General features: G+C 23.4%; 2 protein-coding genes across 4 annotated transcripts in view; one reads left to right on the top strand and one right to left on the bottom strand.

Annotated features, from left to right (window-relative positions):
• The window catches only part of LOC108002637 (protein neuralized), a 176,156-nt gene that overhangs the window by 28,606 nt on the left and 121,763 nt on the right, over positions 1-25,787 (bottom strand). Inside the window, exon 1 of one of the 3 annotated variants that reach the window (XM_017064437.3) lies at positions 12,420-13,062. The exons of the other annotated variants lie outside the window; for them this stretch is intronic. Within the exon in view, the coding sequence (XP_016919926.1) occupies positions 12,420-12,516 (97 nt within the window). The 5' untranslated portion in view covers positions 12,517-13,062. Of the gene's footprint in view, positions 1-12,419; positions 13,063-25,787 lie in introns of those variants that run through there. 3 annotated transcript variants of the gene reach the window in all.
• LOC108002663 (uncharacterized) lies at positions 13,055-14,373 on the top strand. Its single transcript, XM_017064469.3, has 2 exons — positions 13,055-13,355; positions 14,082-14,373. The coding sequence occupies exons 1-2, from the start codon at positions 13,055-13,057 to the stop codon at positions 14,234-14,236; spliced, it is 456 nt and encodes a 151-aa protein (XP_016919958.2). The 3' UTR covers positions 14,237-14,373.

Genomic DNA, 25,787 nt, shown 5'->3' with positions numbered 1-25,787 from the left:
AAATTTGATTTGAAACACTTTTCCATAATAAGCTACAAATGAGATTTAAAATTAAAATCATGTTGTGAATTGCACTTAAAATTTCCAGAAAAAATGTTACAAAATTTGTAAATAAACATTTTTTGTTTAATTATTTTTCTTTATTATTATTATGTGAAAATTTATGCATGTATACAAAATTTAAATACAAAATGCAAAAATATAAAATGCATATAATGATATGTCAATGATGAAACATATTTTTGTTTCATTTCTATTTCTGTAATTTCATTTATAAAAATTTAATTATAACTCTTAAACTTAGATAATCATTTTCAAAACTAAAAAAAAAAAGAGAATATTGGAATTGTGATTTTTACAAAATCGATATTTAATTAATTTTTTTCTTTATTAAATAAAGGAAATAAAATAATATTAACACTAATTGTTAACCAATGTTAATATTAGAGATTTTATATAGAGAATATTAATATATTCGTGAGACTTTTTTAAAGAATCGATTTTAAATAGTAAAAACAAAAGTTGTTATATAAAAATATTGGTAAAAATTAATATATTAATAAACTTACTTAATAAATTATAAGTTATAATTATTTATAATTGAATTTTATATTAGATGAAATGGATACAGAAAAATAAAACAATTTTGTTTTTGTCATACTGCAGTTTCATTCTGTGATTTTAAATGATTATAATTTATATGATTATAATATAATATATTACCAACATTTTTATATAACAACTTTTGTGTTTGTTTTTTGCCTGTAGAATCAATCCTTCAAAAGTGTCCACAAATATATCAACATTTCATATGTTTATTCCTATTCAAATATTATATGTGTCTTTCATCAAAAGATGAAAAGAATTTTTAAAAAAAGTTAAAGATTGCAAAATTAGTTGAACAATAATATTTATATAAATAAAATCATACATACAAATATAAAAACAATGAATAAAAAATTTTGAAAATCAATGATTTGACCGATAATTTAATGTTAAAAAAATCAAATAATAATAATTTTTCTATATTTCTTGAATCTTCTTTTACCATCGCAAAAAAAAAAAATTTCATTTATTTGGTCGATACATTTTTTAATAATAATCTTAATAATCTTCTTTTAAAATAAGTTTATGAGTGCTCATGTCATCATTCGCGAGAAATAACACATTTACCATCACAGATCTAAACGCGAACACGTTTCGCCAGGATCTATCGATCGCGCGCGTAAATCGCGAGTCAATGAGAATCTTATGCTAGTAATTGGTCTATGCCCGCGCCTATGTTGCCATTCGCCGGTTCATCTCGTGGGAAACTCGTGACACACATTTGCACGGAAGTGTATTACCTCTCCTGGATCCTTGCATCTGACGCGTATACATATACATATTGGCGCTCGCGCGTTCAGATCGCGCGATCTTGGATCGAAAATACTCGATGCTACCGAACGACTACACCTCGAAATCATAATCAAGTTTGACGACTTTTATTTTTCTTTCTCTCCTTGCTGTTTTTTGTAGATATTTTATAAATGATATCTTCGGTAAGAATCTGAAAAGTTATTTTTGTAACAATTTTTGTAACAAATGTCGTTTTGCGATGACTATATTTAAAATTTTTTTTATTAGTAAAACTAACAAATATTATAATAAATATCGAATGTAAATTAATATTATAATATTATAAGATGAAAAAAACCTCGAAATTTAATATTTTAAGAATATTTTAAGATTTTCATGATAATCTAAAATTATAATAATTTTAAATGCTATATTATTTAAAAATTTTTCTAGCTTGGTAACAATCTGATATTACTTTTGTAATAATTTCAAATATTCTATAATAATTATTATGATAATTATATTTTAAATTCTTTTTAATTGTGAAATTATAATAGATACAAGTTATATTAGAGATCAGTGAATTGAAATTATTTAAAATTCAAAAAGTTTCGAACATTGAAATTTTCTGATTCAAAATTCTTAAAATCCAAATAAAAAATAGTTTGTATAAATATTATGAAAATATTGTGATGATATTAATTTATTGTTATTTTTATTTAATTAATAAAAATTTAATTGAATGTTTATTTTAAACTCATTTTGATTATTGATTTTATTAATAAAAAATAAATATTTAAGAAATTTATTTGAAAAAATAATAAAATTTACAAAAAAATAAATTTTATTTCCATAATTGGAAGATATTTATAGAAGGTCCTTATTTTTAACTATTATATTTTCGAAAAATTATTAATTTAATTTAATTTTTATTGAAAAATTTTTACTCTGAGAATTATTGATTGATATAATCGAGTAAAAATTTTTTGCAGACTAACATCTATTACTGAAATTAATATCATAATCCAAGGGAAAGTAGAATTCCAAAAGTGAAACTTAGAATGAATATAGTGTGTTAAACTTCAATTGTATTAACTGTATTATATCAATTGTATTAATTATAATTGGATATAAAAAATCTTAACTTTCGTTTTTTATAAGCTAATTTTACAAACATTCAGAATTTCAAATAAATTTAACAAAATTTTTTTGATTGATAATAATATTCATAAAAATATTCTAAAATAAAATAAAACATAGAAAATATTTCAAAATATCTAATTTTTTTAAATTTTGAAAAATTCCATTATAATAATATTTAAACTTCATAATAAAATGATTCTTTAAAAAAAAAATTTCAGCAGATCTCATCAATAATATTCTAACTCTATTCCAAACTTGACAAATGACAAAATAGATATACCGTCACCGGAAACAGTTACATATAAAGTCTAATCTTATATTTGAAATAATAATTTTATCTTTTTCCAAACAAAGCAACAAGCCATTAAAACGTTTCCTTTATAACACACATATACAGACATTCCAACATCCAATTTCAAGCGATAATACTATGTTACACGTTGCTACACCCAGCATTATCACCAGTGCCAAAGTGAAAGTAATTCGTTGCATAGGGAGTCAATGTAACAATGGGCCAACTGCCTTCGCGATGTGAACGCGATGTCCTTTGCACGATGTAAATAAACGGAGCCTTGACCGAGCCAGCTACCCTCCATTCACCGTAATACGTATCTATTTCTGGGATACTGGGCGCGAAAAATCACTAGTAGAAAATTGCGCTCAATTGATGCTTCCTGATGAATTGCTTGGCTCGATGAACCCTTTTTATGAAGGGTGAAGGAAAATTGGCATGATAAGAAAAGTGTCTCGATAAATAATACTTATAGGTCGTTAGATGTTATTGTTTGACTTCAATTTCTATTTTGATGTCAATATTCTATTTTGAATACTTAAATCATTTCCTTTAAATTAAATTTAAAATAATTTAATGATGATTGAATAATTGGTTTTGTATTAATATCAAACAAATATTTACATTATTTTTTTTGAAATTAAATTTAAAATAATTTAATGATAAACGGTAATTTTTGTGATTATTTAATTTCAAATCTTTGAAATATTTAACTTTTAATCTAAATTTAAGATAATTTAATAATACAATAATGTTTTGTTTATTTATATCTATAAATAAACAAATAAATCATGTAGTTAAAACAAATATTTAAATATGATTATTATTTATTAAAATTAAATTTTCTCAATATATGTTTTTATTTCATGATTTCAATTATCACTATCTTATAATTTTTTTTATCATTATTTTACACAAAATGTTTCATATTTCTTTAATCAAGAACGGAATTTATATATAATGAATTAAGAAAATAAAAAAATATTCTTTGAAGTTATTTGAAAATTATATACAAATATTTAATATTTCTTTTTTTCTTAAAATATATCACTAATAATATGTAATTAAAATGGCATTATGCGCCAAATACATTGTTGTATCAAGTGATCAATATACTGATTTGTTAAATTCGTCTAGCTTTTTCAATTTCGACTTAATTTTCAAAAATTTCGACTTAATTTACTCACATGATTCACTCATAAATTTACAATGATTCTCAATTCCTATAACGATTCTACAATTTTCCTTCCTAACAGTAGAAAATCATCGATTCGCTTCATGATTGCTAGCATATTCATACGCAATATAATATTTATATTGTTTTCTTACGATAAGAAGAAAAAAATGATTGTGTTGAATTAAACTTCATATATATATATATATATATATATATATATATATATATATATATATATATAAAATAAAGAAATTGATATAAAAAAAAATAATAATTGAAAAATATTTTTTATTAAATTTAGAATAATTAAAATAAATAAAAATTTACATTAGATGAAATGAGAAGACACAGAATAAAAGAGATAGAGATTCTATTTTCATCTCGTTTCACAAATTTAAATTGCTTATTAAATCTTTGTTTATCAACTTTTACGTTTGTTTTTTTATTTGTGTTCTAAAATTAACCTTCGAAAGGCGTTTTATGAATATATTAATACATTAATTTTGTACAACATCATCGAGTTGATCACGAGCCGTGCTTCAAATAATTATATAGTCGAAGGAAGAATGATTATTTGAAATAGCATCGAGAACAATACTGGAACGAGTCTTATGCGTAATTTTTTCAAGATTGATTGACAACAATTGTTCAACGAGCTCATTCATTTTTAATCCAACGTTCTTACTGAATAATGAGAAAGTGAAATAATAGCAAAACATTATCAACTCGTTTCAACGTGCGGTCATTTCAAGTTCAAATTCATGTTTAACTCGTCCGTATATGTATACATGGATGTCCATATACTTACTTAGTTATAAAGTGTCAATATTTTCGTGAAACATTTTCGATCAATTTTAAAAACCAAAACATGCACAAAAATTGATATATAAAAATGTTGATTGAGACTTATTTATTAAGTTATTAGTTATTATATTAAACAAAGTAAGAGATAAAATAAAATATTTCTTTTATTTTTATTATTGTTTTTTCATTATGTTTCCATCTCGTTTCATCCAACATAAACTTATTTTTCATGATAATGTTATAAATGAAATTTTTAATTATTTATCGCTTTTTTGGAAGAAACTGAAGTTATTGTTTTAAGCATAAAATTAGAGTTTATTTATACAATATACAGTGAAATACTGTTATATATTTGTTATTAATCTTGAAGAATATCGGATTAGATAAATATAGAATCAATTTTTTCATAAAAATTAACAAAAAAATTAAGAAAAGAGAAATAATTAGTTTTTAAATCAGGATTATTTACAAATAAATAAATTTAACAACGGAATTTATTGGAACAAAGTATTTTCTTAAATATAAAGATGAACCAATATAGAAGTTCCATTGTAATTATTTCCGATGCAATTTCGGAATATTTAGTTATAGATCTTGGAGAGTCTCAAAATTGTTAAAGATTTTGGAAAGTTAAAATATTATGAGTAAGATCTTTTGATATTTTATTACCATTTATAATTTAATAAATAAAGCTCAACCGACATTTTTATACCTCAACTTTTAGATTATCAAAATCAATCCTTCAAATAGATTCCACAAATGTATTAACATCCCTGGTCTCTTCCTTCGACCCACTCGACTCGTCCACTCCAAGTACTGTTAAGTAGAGCCACACCGAGGAAGTTCTAGTCATGTTCACCGTGTGCCGAGAGAATCGTACACAGTGTCAGGAGGGGCCTTGTTCCCACGCCCGACGTCGTGATCTTTGCCGAGCTACTTAGTCCTCGGCTAGAACGAGCCTCTCCTCGTCTCTCATTCTCCTCCTCCTCACTCGAGATCTATGGCCGTTCCGCTGCCTGACTCACCGAAAGGTGAGCGTGCTTCTCTTTCGATTTGCGACAGAGACAGGCAAAATTTTAACGGTTGAAGTTAAAAGAAGAATAAATCACTATAATAAATTACTTCAATAATTTATCATTCAAACGATCGAATTATCGCGGTAAAGCCAAATGACTGAGATTATACGAAGAATATGATATAAAAGCTATGAATAAAAATATTCAAGCATTTTAAATAAAGCTATCATTTAAAGTAACTTTATTCGAAATTGTAACTAGTTATTTTTTCTTAGTTACAGAGTTTACTCACTCCTGCTGTTATCCTACGAAACGGATATATATACAAGGATATGTATTTCTATCCTTGACTATGTATGATTACGTAAGGTGGCAACGCGAGCGAGCCTCAAGGCGCGTAATAATAACATGTATTTGAATCAGTGAACGGGAACGGGAGTAGGAGTGGGGATGAGTTTTGAAGAGCAGGAAGTTTGGTTAAAGATCGAGGATGTTTGTGGTTGAACGTGTTGCGAGGAATAGCTTTGGAGAGTGAGGTTGAAACGATGAGTGTCTGGATAGTGTTTGATGCATTTTTATGAAGGCAGATGATAATATAATTTTGAAAAAAGTGGAAATTTAATTCAATTGAAAGAATTATTAGATCTTGTATTTTATTTTGGTTGAGTATATATAAGAAAACAGAGAAGAATATTTTATCTTTAATAATTAAGAAAAATTTAAAATTTAATTTAATTAATAGAGGTATAAATGATTATTAAATTTTGTGGCTGATTTTATTGTAAGAAAGTTGGTAAAGAATATTTTAAAGAAAAGATTGAAGAGATGAAATTTTTTTCGATAATTTTTGAGGATTGTTAATGGATGATGTTAATTAAAAAAAAATTGATATTTAAATTAATTAGTAGTATATTAATTGAGCGTTATTATATTTTATATTAGAATTTATATTAATATTTGTAAAGAGATTAGATAAAGATATTATAGAAAAAAGAATTGAAAGGATTTGGAAAATTAAATATTTAGGAAAAATTTTAAATCTAATTTAGTTAAGACAATTATAAATGATTATTATTAAAATTTGAGATTAAGCGTTTTAAAATAAATCAGGAAATATTAAAGAAAAAAGTTCTCTGTAAGAGATGCCCTTTGTTTTAAACAAAAGTCACAAAACAAAATCTTGGAATATAAGAAATTATTATAAATACAAATATAGCAAAATAATTTAAAATAAAATCTAATTGAGAGAATTGAAATTTCTATTAAATTTTTATAAAATGTTCAAATATAATATATTAGATTATACCACCACATCTCTTCTATTAAATTAAAAATTAAAAATAATAAACTTTCCATAAAAATATTCAAATTTCAATTATAAAAATATAATTATGAAAAGAAATAAATCTTAGGATTTTTCTTTAAAAAATGATAGGCCAAATGTAATTCCATTCTACCACAAGATAAGAAAGAAACTTAAAGAAATGGAGATTTGTACGCATGTATAAGACACGATATTCCACCGCAAACGCAACTTCGTCGAGAAAAACAGAAGCGAATACGAGTGAAAGAAAGGCTTACAGGCTGCGTTTGTATAATACATGTGATTAAAGTAATCAAAGAAAGAAGGGAGAGGTTGCATCGCGTGCACGTGATTCACGTGATCATAAACAATTGGTATATTAAGCCCAGCATTCACACGCAAATGTAAATATGTCGGAATGATTAGAAATGTGCAAAGGTCTTCGAACTCGATGGAATTGTAAGAATATCGAAAAAATCGATATACTTTGATCAATGCAATCTCAAAAAAATGATAAGATTACTCTTCTGGTTGACTGGTTTTTTTTTTATTTGCACGTTCAAGATGAATCTTATCGATCTAATTTAAATAACAACAAACAAACATAATATCGGAAAGAATGTTTTACGTTTTCATTTTGATATCGAAAATAATTCCAATTATTTTTTCTTTCCTAAATTCGAATAACTAGGTTTCTTAAATTTAATATAGTAAAATTGAAACAATTAATTATTTCTTTTAATGTGAATTGTTGGATTTCTTAATCTTATCAAAAATAATTATTGTAATATTTTTCTCTTTCTTTAATTAATTTTAAATATATAAATTTTGATATCATATTGATATTAAGATCAATTATAATTTTTAATAATTTTAATAATAATTGTAAATTTTTTTTTTAAATTAATGCAAATATTAGATTTTTTAATTATTTATGTTATATATATGTTATAAAAAAAATATATTTATAAAGGATGACTAAGATGTGAGGTTATTTCTAAAACTGGAGAAAATTGAATGAAAATGTTTTAATGATATTGGTATTATTATTTAAATTTTGTGTAGCTATTTATGTAAGGAATGTTACAAAGAATGTACAAAGAAAATTACCAGAAATGAAACAACAAAATTAATTTTTAATTGCTCGTTGCACGAGTACGAACTAATTTAAATGCAAATTGAAATAATAATTAGCTGAAATTTAATGAAAACACTTCCATTTCGAGAAATGGAATAAAAATATTCAATGAAAATAATTTTAATTCATTGATAATTACTTTGAAAATATATTATATATTTTCTTTTATAAAATATTTTCTAATTTAAATTTTATAAATTTCACAAATTAAATTTCTTTTAGATTTTTTCTTGATCCATTTTTAAAATAAAATTAAATTATTATATTTTATTTTCCAAGTTTCAGAATTTTTTCCATATTATAATTATTTATAATTTTATTTCAATCAATAAACATAATTTTTTTGAGCAAGAAATTTCTTATATTAATAAAGAATTTATTTTTGTGAAAAACTATTATTTCAAATATTATAAATATATTTACAATTTTTGACCACTATAAAAGAAAATTTTCCAAATTCCAAAAACTTCTATTTTAATCTATTATATAATTATTCCACTGTTTTTTCACAAATAGTATCTTGAATTACTCTAAGAGTTCCAAAATTTTTACTCCATTTATTCTTTAATGGATTCATTATTTTTCCTTATAAAATTATTCATTAATTTGATAAATTCATGTATACACTCCCTTCAAATTCCATGAATATGCTCAAACTTTTTGATAAGTTATAACTTTTCTAAAAAAAGAAAAGAAAGAAACTTTTCTAAAAGAAACTATCCAAATTTCAAAACTTCTATTTCAATCTCTTATGTAACTCATTGCTCTTTCTATTCCTTCCCTAATCGCCAAATGTTGCGGCACAAATGTGTTCAGGAACCACCCCAGAGACTCGAACCCCAAGGAATCCGTTTGAAAAAATGCCCCAGGACGACAAGTGTATATTCCCATCGCGCCGCTTTTAACGTGGCCACCACCACTGCTCAAGGAACAATCGGATTAACGAAGTTAAACGTTGGGGCCACCCCCTCGATCTTGCATCTGTCGCATTTCGCACGTTGAGGATCGTGGAGACGTTGTGGGAGTGTAAGTTTCGGTTGAACGAAAATAGTAGCCAGCTTTTCGCTCTGACAACAAGATTAACTGCCATAGAAACTGTACAAATGAACTCGAAAGAGATCATTTTCTAAGGGTAGTTAGTGATCGGTGAATGATGATGCGGTTTTCTATAGGATTAAGGATCGTGATTAGAAATTTATTAAAGGATTATTGGTTTGAAGTATTTAAAGATAGTGAATTTAGATTGGAATTAGACTTTTTGAAGGGTTGTTTGATAATTTGATAGAGATCACGATGGAAGTTTAATGATTAATTGATTATAAATAAATTGAATTTTTAATCAGAAGTATTAAATATTGTTAGTTTAAATTTGGAAATGTTATTTTTCTAATATATTTATAGTATCTGTTTGTTAGGCATTTGTATATTATTTTAAAATTTTATTCTTTCTTAAATATTTCTTAGATATTTAAAGTTTTGTTAAAAATTTTATTTTACACTATACAAATTTTATAATTATTGATATTTTTTGACTTAGGAATTTTAATAATTAATCTAATTTGAAATTGTTAATTAATAAAAATAAAAATGTATCAATAAGTAATTGATAACTTTAATTTGAAATTATAAAATAATTGAAATAGAAATCCAAATAAAGAATTTTGATAATTCTAATTTTATCAATTAATAAAAATAAAAATTCTAAATTGAATTATTGATAACTAATATTGATAATTTTCGTTTTGCATTATAAATTAAATAGAATTATAAATTGTAATAGAAATCCTAAATTTCTTAAATTTGATAAGTTTGACTAATTGAACTAATTTTAAATTGTGAAACATTAAAAACATTATAGCTTTATTATCTATGATATGCTAGATTAGATATATTAGATTAATTGATAAACAAAAATAACTTATCAGTTTTTATGATTTAAAAAAAATTTTTATACTCAATGTCTTGAAAAAAATGAAATTTATTTTCTTAAATTAATATCATCGTATATATCACTTCAATCAATGAATTACATCATTGAATCATTCTATCAATAAATTACTTCATTAAATAAAATATTATACGATATATACATAAAATAATATATATTATATTATTATATTATATTTTCTTGTGGAAATTGTTTAATGTAAGAATATAATTTCTTAAATACTTAATAAATTATTTTTATAGATTTTAATTTCGAATGTATGCATTTTCATATTCAACGAATTAATTAAGTTGCGAACGAATCAATTATCACCCACATTTGATTAAGACTAACATGAAAGCATTCTGCGTTTTCCGATAGTTCGCTAGAGTTTGATACCCTCTGATATTTTTGATTATTAATTATTAATTATGACATTACTTATTAATCATTAAATTCTGAACTGAAAATCGTCAAAACTAGACTAATTAAGTTATTATTGGATTTGATTCGTTGCTATAAATTAAAATAAATAATTTTTAATTTCTTGACTTCAAGACTTGAAAATAATTAAAAAAATAATTAAAATAATCTAATGAATTAAAAACACTAAAAGATTTTTTTAGAAAATTGTAAAAAAAATGAATTTTATGAATAAATTCATAAAATTATGATAAAAATTTTTTAAAAATATTCAAAAAAATAAAAAATTTAAATTACAGCATATAAATATTAAAAACTTAAATATTTTAAAAATATTGAAAATAATAACTTTTGAAGAATTAAAAATTATTATGAATTGTAAATAAATTTTAAAATAGACCTTAAAAATGTATGTAAAAGAGATAAAGAATAAAAATAATTCATAAAAAGAATATATATTTAAAATAGAACTAGATATTAAAAACGAAATAATGAATGAAAAAAAATCTCCGTTAGAATTATATACATATAACGCAATCGTTAACTAGGTTCCAACAACGTAACCAAACAATTCATAACGTGTTGCGAACGATGACTCACGTGCGCGCGCGCGCGAAAGCTAATGAAATTCCACTTCCTCGCGCGACAAAGAAACGCGTGTCTCATCGCCTGTTGTTGCGACGAGTCGTGCCTTGTGCGCTAATTTCACCAACTATCCGGTCAACGAGCGGATTCTCTGCCTCGTGACTCGTTCGACAAACGATATTTTTCAATCGTCTTTTAGAAACACAAAAAAGATTCTAGCCATCCAACTATGGCCAACCGAAAAGTTCATGAAGGGGAATAAGAAGCAAGAAGATCATGATTCATGTATAATGTCTTTTACGAACCGGCTGAGAAGAGAGCGACTCGGTCTTCTATTATTCCTGATGAAAGAATAGTAAATTGAATCGAATATGAACGTTGACCGAAGCTTTGAAAGTGACTGTAAATTTAAATGATAGTTGTACATTATATACATATATATTATATGTTTAAAGCAATGTTATATATTTGTATCGTAAAGTAATAATGTTGTTTACTATTGTAAATTTATAATACAATGTAAATTGTAATTCAAATTATTTGAAATTAGTGATTAACTATTTCATAATAATCATTGTATAAATCTCTAATTATTTCTTAGTGATAACAAATTATATAATTAACTATATATTTCTTTAAAAGTTAAAATATATAATGATGTATAATTAAAATATTGTTAATTTGTAATATACAAATAATTAAATAATAATATAATGATATAATATTATTGAATTATTAATTTTCGATTAAAGAGAATTGCAAAATTATATAATTATGTAATTCATAATTTGATTTATTGATTTAATTTATTTCTGTTATTATATTATTTATTAGTTTTTTATTAATGAGTATCTAGTTAATCAAGTTACTACTCGTTATATATCATTTGCATGTATATGCAATATTAATTTCTATTAAATAGAAAAAATAAATTCAATATAAAATATATAAATATATAAATTCAATATAATTTATTACAATTATAAAATTAGATTGATTAAAAAAATAATGAAAAAAATTAACATTAAATATTAATTTATTATTTAATGTTAAAATAAAATAAAATTTAATGATGACATCTGTAACAAATTTATATATTATGACATGATGTTGTAACATAATCAAAAACCGTTAATGTATTTATAAACGTGCTCTGTGCGTGGTAACACGTGTGGGACACCATAAAAATACTCTAAATCTTTGCTGGAGGGACTGTCTATAACGAAGGGAAGGATATGAGAAAAAAAGATGTATGGATATATCCTGTACTCACCAAAAACATTTCCTAAGAGCCTTAGCCGTGCCACCCTGGTAGCCCTATTGACGGTTAATGGTCTCCGCGGTCGTTGACAAGACAAAGCCAGAGCCATTGAGAATAGTTACGAACAACGAGTTATTGAAATTCAAGAGAGACCCGCGTATTTCGAAGAAGAACGATTCACGACCGAATTGCTCCTTTTAGAATTTCCTCAATTGCCTCCTTGGATAAAAGTTGAAAAAAAAGCTGGCCTCTTTAGATATTACGAGCTGCGGTATTTCCATTAATTTAATATATTTTATTACGTGATATTATTTTAATAATAAGTGCAAATTAACACTTTGTAACACGTTTAACCTAAAAAACCTTGGTGAAGTAATTTCTAAATAATTGAATATTTGAATATTCGTACAATTTTTTTATAATTTATTAATTAAAGACGATATAGATAAGATTGATATATTTTTTAATATTAAGAAAAAAAAATTCGCGTTATTTTAATTTTAATTATGCACTGTACTTATTTTTTATAATGAATATTATCGCCTTGTATCTGACACTACACAAAATATCGATTGACGATCTTTCGATATCGAGCGTTCCAATATCGCGCCGCAGCTCGAGATCTCGAAAATGTTTCAAAGTAGGAGATGGCGCTGCGCCGAAGAAGGAAGGAAGGAAGGAAGAGAGCCACGCGACCGACCCATATTTGTCACCTGAGTTTTCTCGCGATAGAACAACGAGAAATAACAAAGGACGGGGGAGGAGGAGGTCGGAGGAAAGGAGCGCGAAATCACGCAGAGAAACCGGGAAAAGGCGGGCAGCTTGAACCAAGCCACTACAACGACTGGCTTTCGTTGCAGAAGCAAACTCCCCATCTGCTCTGTTCGTTGCTGCCCCAACTCCCTGCTGTCATTATACGATTGTGTGTGTGCGAGCACGCCCTTGTCAGTGAGTATAAGTACGGCTACCAATACATTTGCGCAATTCGTGCGTAGCGGCAGGCGGACGTTCTAACCTCTCGAAGCGGAAAGGTTGTGGTAAAATAAAACGCTATATATCTGATCTCACCTTGCGGATATCTCGTTGATAAGTAGTTATTTTATCTACCATTGATTGTTACTTCAGAGAAAACCGTTACACAACGATAAGCGCGAAACTTCGGCACGAGTTATAAGGGTCGAATTCGTGCAGTCGGTAATTGGTATTACCGCGATACGAAAATTATCGATAAAAAAGAATATGGTAAAAACAATGATAACATGCATTAGACCACCAATGTTAAGCTTATTCATTTTTCAAATTATAAAGAATATTAAATAGTATTATAAATATTAATCAAAGAAATTTACTTATTGATTATTTTATTATATATTTTTCAATTATTTCATAAATTCTCACTCATTAGAATTTATTTATAATTCTTTTATTATAGTTTGTTTCTTAAATTATACAAATTAATAAATTTTAATTAAATTATGCGTAAGTATTCTTTTTTCATAAAATCTAATTACTCATCTGAAAAAAATGATAGGATATTTACTCAAATGTAGTACCAACATCATTAAAAAAAAAAATATTGAATCGAAAACTCGAATCTTTCTTGACCTAAATTTAGATTTTTTAAAAACGATCTCTATCAAAGGCAGTTGTATACACGTATTACGTATATTACAGACGTCGTGTGCAAGCGTACAAGAAGGAGCGTGTATGTCGCAGCTGCAGCTGCTTGCAAGAGCGGAACACTGGGCTTTGGGGATGGCAACGGTTGTGCACCACCTGGCCTTAGGAAGCCAGCACCGGGCCTCAACATTGGCGTAGACTTTACTTGAAATGAATGACCGGAAAAAAGGGGAATAGGAGAGGAGCATAATAGAGCGGCGACTTTCGAAATTCCGGCACCCTCTTGAATGGTCCGAGAATCTTGTAAAAATCGATTACTGAAATAAATATAAGATACTAAAATTTATTATTGCTAATAGCTTTTAATGTTTTGGATGATTAAAAATTAATTGAAGAATACGACTTTTAAGACAAATGAGTTTATTGATTTAATAAATCAAATAATAAGTAAATCAAATAGATTTGTTAATTAAATTGATTAGATTTTAATATCATTCAATTGAATAAATTTTTAATTACGTAATTAATAATGTGTGAAAAAATGATGAAAATATATATGTATGATATTTTATTTTGTTAATAATTATTTATTAATTATATTAAATTCATTTATTTTTATTTTTATAGTTATAAATATTTTCGTTATTTTATAACAAAATTAACTTAAAAAGTTTGGTATTTTACATTTTTATACAATATTATGATTAAAAATAATCTAATGGAATTCAAATTCATTTTAATTTTTCTATTTTAATTGGAATGTTTACAATTATAATATTAATTTTAAATAATCTAAACATTTATTATAAGTAAATACCAAACTCATCTTACATTTTATTGGTATTATACAATGAATATATAAAAACTATTAATTATAATTAAAATATCTGGTAATTAAATATTTAGTTTCAATTATCCGATTGAATATTTAATAAAAAAATAAAACTATATAATTTTTAATCAAATAGTAATTATAATAATTATGTTTTATTTTAAAATATTATAATTTATATTTTTTTATAAGTTGATATTTTATGCACTAATGTAAACGAAAAGTTTTCATTAATAGATGGCTTCATTACATTACACTCAATCTACCGCAAATGATGTAACGCACAAATTTCCCTGCTTTACGAGTCGATAACTTTCACGGAGCATTACCATACTTGATCGTATTAATAGTCCAGAGGATAATAAGTCTCAATTGAATTAAGGGTAGCGGGAATTATAGCAGATACGACTGCTTAATAGAAACGTTCTATGTTCAGATATTCTCGCACTACCCTCGAAGAAAATATTTATATCAATTTTAAAAATTAGTATATATCTTTTATGACATAAAATTATGAAATAATGAAATAATAGAAGAATAAAATAATTTTTATAGTTTAAAATTGAAATTAAAAAAAAAAATAATTTAATGATGTTGAAAATATATTTTAGAATATTTTTGAGAATGTAATATATAATTATTAAAAAAATTAATTAAAAATTCTTTCTGAGTTAGATGTATTAATTAATAATTATTTTACAATTTTTATTTATTAAATATTTACATTAAAAAATATATATATATATAAATTCCTTTAACATAATTATTTTATGATTTTAATAAAAAATTTTTATATAATTTTTATCTTAATCATCTTTCAAAAAAGCTATTTAAAATATTAGTTATTTATTTCTATCTAATATTTAATAAGATTTAAAATATAAAAATTTATATTTTACGATTGTATTTTAAACATTGAAAAATTCTATTTAAAATTAAAAATTAAATTTTATTTAAAATATAAATTTTCTTTATTAAAGATGAAGTCATAATTAGTCCTCTATATATGACTCTATTATAAAGTAAGTGGTTAAATGTAATTATCATTCCTTTGATAACTAGCTAAGTGATCAATTTTATTAATCCCTTCCACTTTTATTGTTTCAAACCTTTGATTTTCTAACCAACAGAGAAATTACAAATTCTTACTTTTAAAAAATTAAAAAAAATCAATACACATAAGCCATTTATCATTACTTCCAATCTGTCCTATTAATTAGAATAAAAAAATAATAAAAAATTAAAAATTTTAAAAATACCTCAAAACAAATAATATCTTTTATCCAAGCCAATATTGTTGCAATCCTTTAAAAGAATAGCATATAGAATACCAAAAAATTTTTCAAAATTTTTCTTTATCTTTGTTTTACTTTTCATATTTATATTTTTTCATATTACAAACTCCAACTTTATCACACGAAACTTCAAAAATATTCCTGAACAAATACTCATAACAAATATTTAAATAATACTCTTTATCCAATACAAAATAACATTATTCGCATATCAATCTCTTTAAAAGTAATAACAAAATATCAAATTTTTTTCGTAGCAAGAATATTTTCTAGAATTATTGGAACACCGACTTAATTCCCCCGAAGGGAGAGGAGAGATCCAGGCGAATTAACGCGTTAAACCGTCGTGAGGCGACGCGTGATTTCTATAGAATTTGCACAACGACGAGCAAGTAGGAGGGGTTTGAAGGGAGGTCGGGGTTGCGCAATCCACCCCCGCCGACCATCCTGCCATGGGGTTTGCGCGTTGATATCGCAATAGAAGCTGTATCGATCCCAGACCCGACACGAGACCGGCTGTTGTCAGGGGGTTGATAACGATATGCAAGCTCTATAGACACAGCGCCGCTAAAAGCTCCGCGGAGCTTTCAGCCTCTGTCGCGAGGGCCGCCGCTTGCACACGCGGCTTCAGCCATTTTTCGCCAAGCGATTCACTGCGATTTACCGCTGGGGTTAAACCGCCGCTCGAGGGATGGAAAGGGTGAGATCGAGGAAAGGATGGAATATATTTGAGTTTTCATTTGCGGGGAAAAGATGGATATATTTCATATATATATTTTTTTTTTGGATTTGTTTGAAATTATATAAAAATATATTATATTTGGAAAATATTGCATATTTGATATATTTTGTGAATTTAAAAATTTATAAAATTGTCTTTAGGAATTTTAGAAATTTTTCTTTGATATTGATCTATTATTTATTATGTAATTTAAGATAACAGAATATGTATATATTTATAGTCTATATAATTGAACTACATAATATAATAGCTATTTCTTTAATTTTATTATGTAATTCATTATTTATAAATTTGCTTTATTTTTTTTTTAATTATTTTTGTTGAATTTTAATAAATAATTATTTAGAATCTAGTAAATGTTATGAAATTGATTTAATTTTGATTAAAATTTCATAGAAATGTATAATTTTTGTAAAAGATTTTTAATATTTTAAATAATATTTCTTTTAAATGAAAAGAATTTAAATGTATTTTTTTATATATTTTTTAATATTATATTATTTATTTTGTATTCTATTATTGTATTTACTTATTTATTGTATTTATTAAATTGTTTTTGTTTGGAGAAAGAAAGAACTTTTTTCGTGGATTGCTTTTTTCAATATCTGATTTCAAATATTGTTTTATGCATTTGTTATTGGATTGTAGAATTTCATTCTTTAGATAAAAAAGAGAGGTTTTATAAATATTTGTATAAGATATTTTTAAAATATTGTTTTGAAATAATTTTTGCTTTAAACGAGGAAAGGTTTTTTTTATTTATTAAACATTATATGACTTATATATTTTTAAGTTATCATCTATTTATTAGTGAATTATTCTATCTATTATCCTAAAATTTTTGTTGGATAAAAAAGAAAATTTTTTATAGCGTGTTTTTCAATAGATATTTGCTAAAATTTTCAATATATTAAGAATATTGTATTATTTATAAAATGATCTGATCGAAGCAAAAAATTAATGTCAACAGTACTTTTTTTTATTCTAAATAAACAAAATTATATTTATAAATTTAATTGAAAAATATTTTATAAATTCATTATATTTATGGAAGATTAATACTTTATGGACGATAAAAGAATAAATAAGATTTAATTTTTTATTAATAGTAAAAAAAGATTTTCTAATGATTGTGATAAGATAAGATAAGAGATAAGTTTTTTTTAATAATAATTATAATTATTATATAAAAAGATTAAAAGATCATAAATAATTAATAGAAATATTAATAGAACATAAAATATTTCTTGTAGATATATTATTATTATTTTATGTTTTAATATATTAAAAAAATACTTGAGAAAGCTTTTAATTTCATTTAAACAGAAATAAAATCTTGTGACAAAGATATATTTGACAGTTCATGATTAATCAAAAATAAATATCCTTTATCCATAAAAGCCTTTTATAGAAGATGAATGAATGAAAATAATATTTATTCCCTAAATCAGAAAATCGAATCATTCTCCTTTGTAAAAAATAAAAATTGAGGAAGAAAGCTAAGTTTCTTTCAATCGTTATCGATGATCGATGACGATAAATTTATATCATTTCAATAAAAGAACCTTTTTTTAACTCCAGTGTTTCTTAACCTATGAATCACAATTTCAAATAAAATCATAAATATTTGGTCTTTGAGGAATTTAATAAAATTTTCATTCATAGAATTATTTATAGAAAATATTATAATAAAAAATTTGAACATTTTATTTTTGGAATCTATGTATAAATAAAATTGTAAAATTGTAAAATTAACTATTTAATGATTTACTGTTGCAAATATTGAAAAAATAATTAAAATTCATCATGATTGTATTAATATTAATATTAAACATAATATATTTATAATGGATTTTATATATGCGAATTTATATATGCGTTCTATTTCTAAAAAATTTATTACTTAACGTTATATTTACTTCATCCTATTAAAAGTGAACTTTTATCAGAATACAATAACAAGTAATTATACGAAAAAAAGAATTTGCAATTTATTTATTAAAATTGGAATTATAATCCAAAAAATTAAAAAATCACGATCAAATATTTTCGAAAAAACGCAAACACTACGAAAATATTATTTATTGTTATTTTTATACATATTCGATACAAATTTTTAATATAATATTCTTAATTAAGAATTGTGTGCACTTAATTCATCTTTGATAATATATTTATTAAATTATCTATTTAAAATGCAACTTTATGAAAGTGAAGAGAGATTGCAATTTATTCTAAAAATAGATTTTTTTGTATCAAAAAATATTGAAAAATATTGTTCTAATCGATGATCGAATATTTTCGAAAAAGATGAACGAATCGGAAGGATATTTATTTTTTTTTCCTCGATATTCGAGTCATTCCATGGTTTCCAATGAATCTCGATCAAGGAGGAAATTACTTTGGAAAAATGTGAAACGCGGAAGAGCGTTCCTGGTGTCGGTGGATCGATAAGCTGGGGCTTCGATAGCTTTTAGAGTGTTCTGTCGATTTATCTCGAGCACTTTCCCATTAACGTTTGTCGGCAGATTGACGAACGACAGAGGAAAATCGGGCAGAAATTGAAACCAACTACTTCACATACCGTTGAATGATGAAAATACGATTTTTTTTTTTAAATTACTTTTTTGATTCTTTTTTTTTCTTAATAGAAATGAAATTCATTTTTTTATACAAAAAAATTATTCAATTTTTCATCATATTCGAATCGATAAGATGAAAATATTGGTTTTGTTGACAATAAACAATATATTTTATGTTTAGTTAACTTTGAAAGATATTTGTAATATGGTTATCCATATATTATCAATTTTATAAAAAAATAAAATTAAAATATCCTGTAAATTTTAAATAAATTAGAAATCAGATAATAATAAACAATTTAGAAAATTATTAATTAATTATTTTATTATCATTTCATATTTATAATACACAACAATCATCATGTAACACAAATATATAAAATCTGTAAATATATATACTAATTTATTATAATATATATATATATATATATACATATAACTTATTGATACTTATTAATAATTATGAAGTAATATTTATAATTTATTAATTCACTATCAAATAAATTGTGCAATGAAGAATCTTTAGAAAATCACTATATTCAAATTCTGACAGATTTACCATAAAAACATAACGAAAATTTATTCGTAGAAATTTCAATTTTGAAAATCATTCAAATAACATTTCTTATAAATAAAATAACAAAAAATTATTATATATATAAAATTATCATATTCAAATGATAGAAATTTGATTGAAAATCAAATACGATGAAACGTTTTCAATTTCCATACCTGTGAACAGATGGTCGGTTTTGCATGCGGTTCGAGAAAGGCAAAAGCATCTTGTTGTCATCAGGATTTGCATGTGAATTCCCACGAACACGATGTACGGATATTTTTTGTTCGTCCAGCTTCTGGCACAGGAAGGAAGGAAGGAAGGAAGCAGGAAAAGAAGGGATCGTACGAGGGGAAGCCATTCGAGAGACCAGCAACTTCCCTTCAGGATATCGTGGCAGATGGGCCGTGAAGCTTATCCCCTTAAGATCCTAATGAATCCGCGTATATAATTTCTCCACGTTGCCCGAAAACACTCGAAAAAACGATTAAAACGTTGTCTACGTTCGTATTACAACAGAAAAGTTGTGAAAAATTCTCAAGTATCTGGGATTAACCCCTTTCAAGTGGAATCGATTATTGAATGGTACATAATTACAGTTACTGATAGAATATAAAAATTTAATTCAAATAATAACGAAATATTTATAATGGTGAATATATTGATAGTATAATAATAAAACAAAATGAAAATTAGAAAATGAAATATAATATGTCAATATTGTGTGTACATTAATATGGGAGAGGTATTATTAATATTGGTAAATTAATTCAATAAATGCAATTTCTGAAATATTGAATCTTATTAAATTTCAAGTTAAATTGGAAAATTGGATAAATATAAAAAAATATATAAAATAAATAAATTATTTGGAAATTATATGATAATTATACAAAATAAAATTACAATAAAATAAACTATAGAAAATTTGTAACGTTATATAAAATAATACACAAAAATTATACAAAATTAAAAAATATAAAAAATTGCAATATAAATAATTTTATATAACAGAAGTTAGTTTTAGAAAAATATTGCGTTATAAAAATGTTTTGTAACAAAATTTGATATAATGTATCAAAATTATATTAATTATATATCAAAAATAATTTTTTAAATAAGATATGAATTTTATTTAATTCTGTAAATACAAATATTAAAATTGAATATTAAATATTTATTTAATATCACAAAACAAAAACATGTATATATTATTGAAAAATATATTATAAAAAAATTATTATAAATTAAAAATCGTCTTATAATAAAATCATATTGTATATAACTGTTATTTTGGAACATATATAAGAAAGTACTATTAAAATATTAAGCGAAATATTAAAAATATATTATTGCAAATATAATTTTTAATATTATCTTTAATATTTTTTCAATTTTCATAATGATGAATATAATAATTCATTTTATTGACATAATAAGTGTATTGAAATTAAGTTATATTATTCCAGATAGGATTATTTGTAAAATATAAATATTAATAAAAAATTCGTATTTACCAACCAAAAAATAAACTTTCCATTTTCAAACACTAATCTCGTTACTCATTCATTTATCAATTTATAAATTCTGATGTATCAATATGCTGACAAAGTATTAAGACAGAAAGATTCGCGGAATTACAACACGATTACGGATAAACTAAAGATTAATAAATCTAATTTTCAAAAAATTAGTTGATTAACAACGATAATTTAATAATAGCAAATGATATGATAAGATATATTTGGTATTCAATTTAAATAAACTGAGAATATTTATATATTTAAAATTTATATGCAAAATTTAATTATACAAAAATGATATAAAAAAATATAAAATATTTAAAATATATGTATTGTCTATTTGTTTCAAATTCAAAATTCAGAAAATTTTATTCAATTCATTAATGCTCATATGAAATCTAAAATTATCGTGACAATATTATTTAATTTCTTATAAAATTTCATTAAAAAATTTTAAATGAAAGACATATACTTGAAGATAATTACATTATGTATATAATATCTTGAATATCTTCTTTTCCATTAGTTTTCAATAATGTTGTTATTATATAAAGGCGATATATATTTTAAAAAGTTTTGGACAGTTACAATTATTCATTGGTTTCTAAAATTGTATTACTTAAAACAAATAAATGTAAAATATATTTATCGACAAAAAATTTCAACAACATTAATATTTACTTAAAATTCATACACGTCAATTAGACTGTTGAGTATTATAGTATGTCAAAATAACGATTCAAAATTCACCATTTGAAAATTTCATCGATATGTTCATATAATAGCAATAACCAAATGTATCTCTTCGAATATAACAAGTATTATTAAATATTTAAACTCCATTTTTATAATCATCATATACGTATGTATCATCATATAAACATTCACAGTCTACTTATCACAATATCGTATCTCTAACATCAGTTCGTTCCAGATTGAGAAGAAAAGCCTGGTTGAAGATATAATTAGAGGACAAAAAGGATCCAAGGAAACGGATTAAGACGCAGGCCTCGACATCTTTTACTCATCCAACGTCTATTGCTCTCGTTGCTGTGTTCACCGGGAACTTTCTCGGTTTACGCGGGGGTCAATGGTTCACCGTGGTTCTCAGCCTCTGTGGAGCCAGTTTCGAGGAATATTAATGTTTAAAATAACGGCTTGTTGCCGTTATATTTCGTAATTGTACGATTGTACTTTAGATTGTTGACTCGTCTTGTGGGATCTTGTTAATTAGCCGCGTTTATTTTTGAACTTAACGGTTTTGGTTTGATTAATCGTTGAGTCATAGAAAAATACGGTTTTAGGTTAGGTTTGAGATAATTGAATTTTTTTGTACAGAATTGATTCATTTGATATTGTCATTTTTATTTATTCATTTTTTTGTTTACTATTATTAAGTTGCTGCAGATTTTAATTAGCTATTGTTGAATTATATAAAAGAGTATTATAATTTGAGGTTAGGTTTGAATTAATTGAAATGGATTTTAACATATAGAATGATTTATTTGATTTATATCATTATTATTATTTATAATAAAAAATATTTTATATTCAATTAAATGATTTTAAGATGGACGTATAAATATATAATAAATTATAATTGGAATAAATTAATAATAGATTAAAGAATATATCGTTAATTTATAATATAATTTATGTTCTTAATATATGAAACATTTTTCGTTAATAATAATAATTATAATATTAATAATAATAGCGATGTAAATCAAAAGGCTGATATCAGGTGAACCAATTTATGAATCAATTACATTATGATAAATAAAATTTTCATTGATATAAAAATATAATATAAACATAGAATATAAATTAAAATAAAACGAAATAAATTATATTTGAAATTATATACTATAGAATATTACTTATTACTACTTCATTAAAAGCAAATCATTCATCAATTTGACATTTCATTTACATATTTTCAAATTTAAAATATTTATATGTACCTTTCATTTTTCAAGTAATAGATAAGAAAATTCATTTACAAAAAATTCTTATATTTCTGAATGCTAAAATGTTTATGTGAATTTTTTCAAATAATAGACACAAAACGAATCAGACAAATGTTTCTAGCTGTTAATTTCTGGCTGAAATAAAAAGGTTAAATAATTTGGCCTAAATAGATGTAGATCAGGCATGATCCAAAGATACCAGTTAGAGATTAAAAATTCAAAGAACGTTTGAATTTAATTTATATTTATTTTGGATTTATTTCTAACTTTGTGTATAGTATTATTCAAACAATTAAAGAAATATAGAAAATATCGAATTTTTGGAAGCTTTTGAAACTTCAATTTATTCATTGGAAATACAAACAATGAAAATAATATAAATTTAGTATTGTAAACAGCATAGTCCTTTGAAACGAAATATATCGATTTATACAATTTTGATATAAAAATTGAAGCTTAATTGAAAACAACGGAAATTAGATCAAAGTCATTTAATCAACAATATTTCAATTTACAAAAATCGGTTTTTCAATTTCATAATTTAAACAGATTTTTTAGATAGCTAAAAGAATAAATAATTAAATATTAATTGAAAATAGTTGAAACGAGATTAAAAAATTGTTTAATATATTCTGAGATATTTTTAATATTTTTATAATAATTAAATAAATTTTTGTATAAAAATAATTAAAAACAATTGGAATACAATAAAAAATTGTTTGATGCATTTTATGATTTTACATCCAAATAATTTTTAATTTTTATAACAATAAAAATGGATTTTTGTTCAAATAAAATTAATTGAAAAATTAGTTGAAAGAATATTAAATATTTACTATAATATTTTACCTTCTAATATTTTAATGGTTTTTAATTTTTAGAAAGACATAATAGTAACATAATAATTAATTATTATAAATTGTTTACAAGTTGTTTAATATTCTTTGTAATATATTATCGATTTTCAATCTTTTCAATCGAAAATCAATAGAGTACAATATTAGATTCACGTAATAAGTTTATTTCAATGTCAAATCTATTTATTTTAAAACTAACTACTAATAAATCCCATAATTAATTATATCAATTTATTATTAATTCCCAAAAAATATATTTCATATAGTTTAATAAGTAAATTTTAAAATTAAAACGTATTTTAAAAAATCATAATAAATCATAAATCTATACTTTAATAATTTGAATATTTTTCAAAATTGCTATTAATATATTTGAATTTTATAAATTTAAACAAAGATTATTTTACATCTTCACAAATTTAAAAAAAACATGAATCTTATTTAAATTTTCATTTCTTAAATTCAGAATTCATACGATATTAGTATCTATTCAAATTAACGTTAACGTTATATTTCTTCAAAAAAATAAAGCTTCAATAATAAAAAAAAAAATAAAAAAAAAGGCAATAAAAAAAAGCAATTTTCTATTTTAATAGAATTTAGAAGAAAACGAATCACTGTTTATGAATCATCACATAAGAATCAAACATAATTTCTGAAAATAAATCTTCCAGAATCGAGTATTTATTTTTATACAGAGTAAAATTATTTAAGAACAACATAGAGTTTTTTAATTTTATTTTCTGAAAATAAAGAATTTATCAAACAAATTTACTTGCTATTTTTATGTATAGTAAATATATTAAATAAAATAACTAAGAGATCATCGAAACTTCAAAATATCACAGTGTGGTTTTGACAAAAATTAAAATATTTTACGACATTTTATTAGCACTTATTTTTTCTGAGTTTTCGTTTATAAAAAATAATAATTTATAAAAATTATAAATTAATTTCAGTTTTCGTAAACTATTTCGAAAAATATTGATTAGAACAAAATTAAACTTACAATTTAAAAAGTAAAAATTTGATTAATCGATATTTTTGTTTCGATATTTATTTCGAAATTTATCCTTTAAAAAATGTTCTTAACATTCATTTTAGTATAGTATTTTGTTTCTAATATCTGTTATGTTTTTAAAATTTTAATATTCATAAGATGATTCTTAAAAAAATATATATATATATATATAATTTTCTATCAATATATATAATCAAAAATATTTGTTATTTATATTACAATTTAACTTTGCAATTATTATAAAATAGATAAAAGTTACAAAAACTAAAGATTTAAAATTTTTTGCTTTATAATTACTATCACTTATCGAAAAGATTGATATTTTTGATGAAATTAACATTGCATTAAAATAAAAGTATAATTGTATATATCTGTTTAATTT

The sequence above is a fragment of the Apis cerana genome, linkage group LG12, assembly GCF_029169275.1.
Source record: "Apis cerana isolate GH-2021 linkage group LG12, AcerK_1.0, whole genome shotgun sequence".
Lineage (NCBI taxonomy): Eukaryota > Metazoa > Arthropoda > Insecta > Hymenoptera > Apidae > Apis > Apis cerana.
Note: the sequence above shows the minus strand (reverse complement) of the source record. Positions and strands in the feature narration are given on the sequence as shown.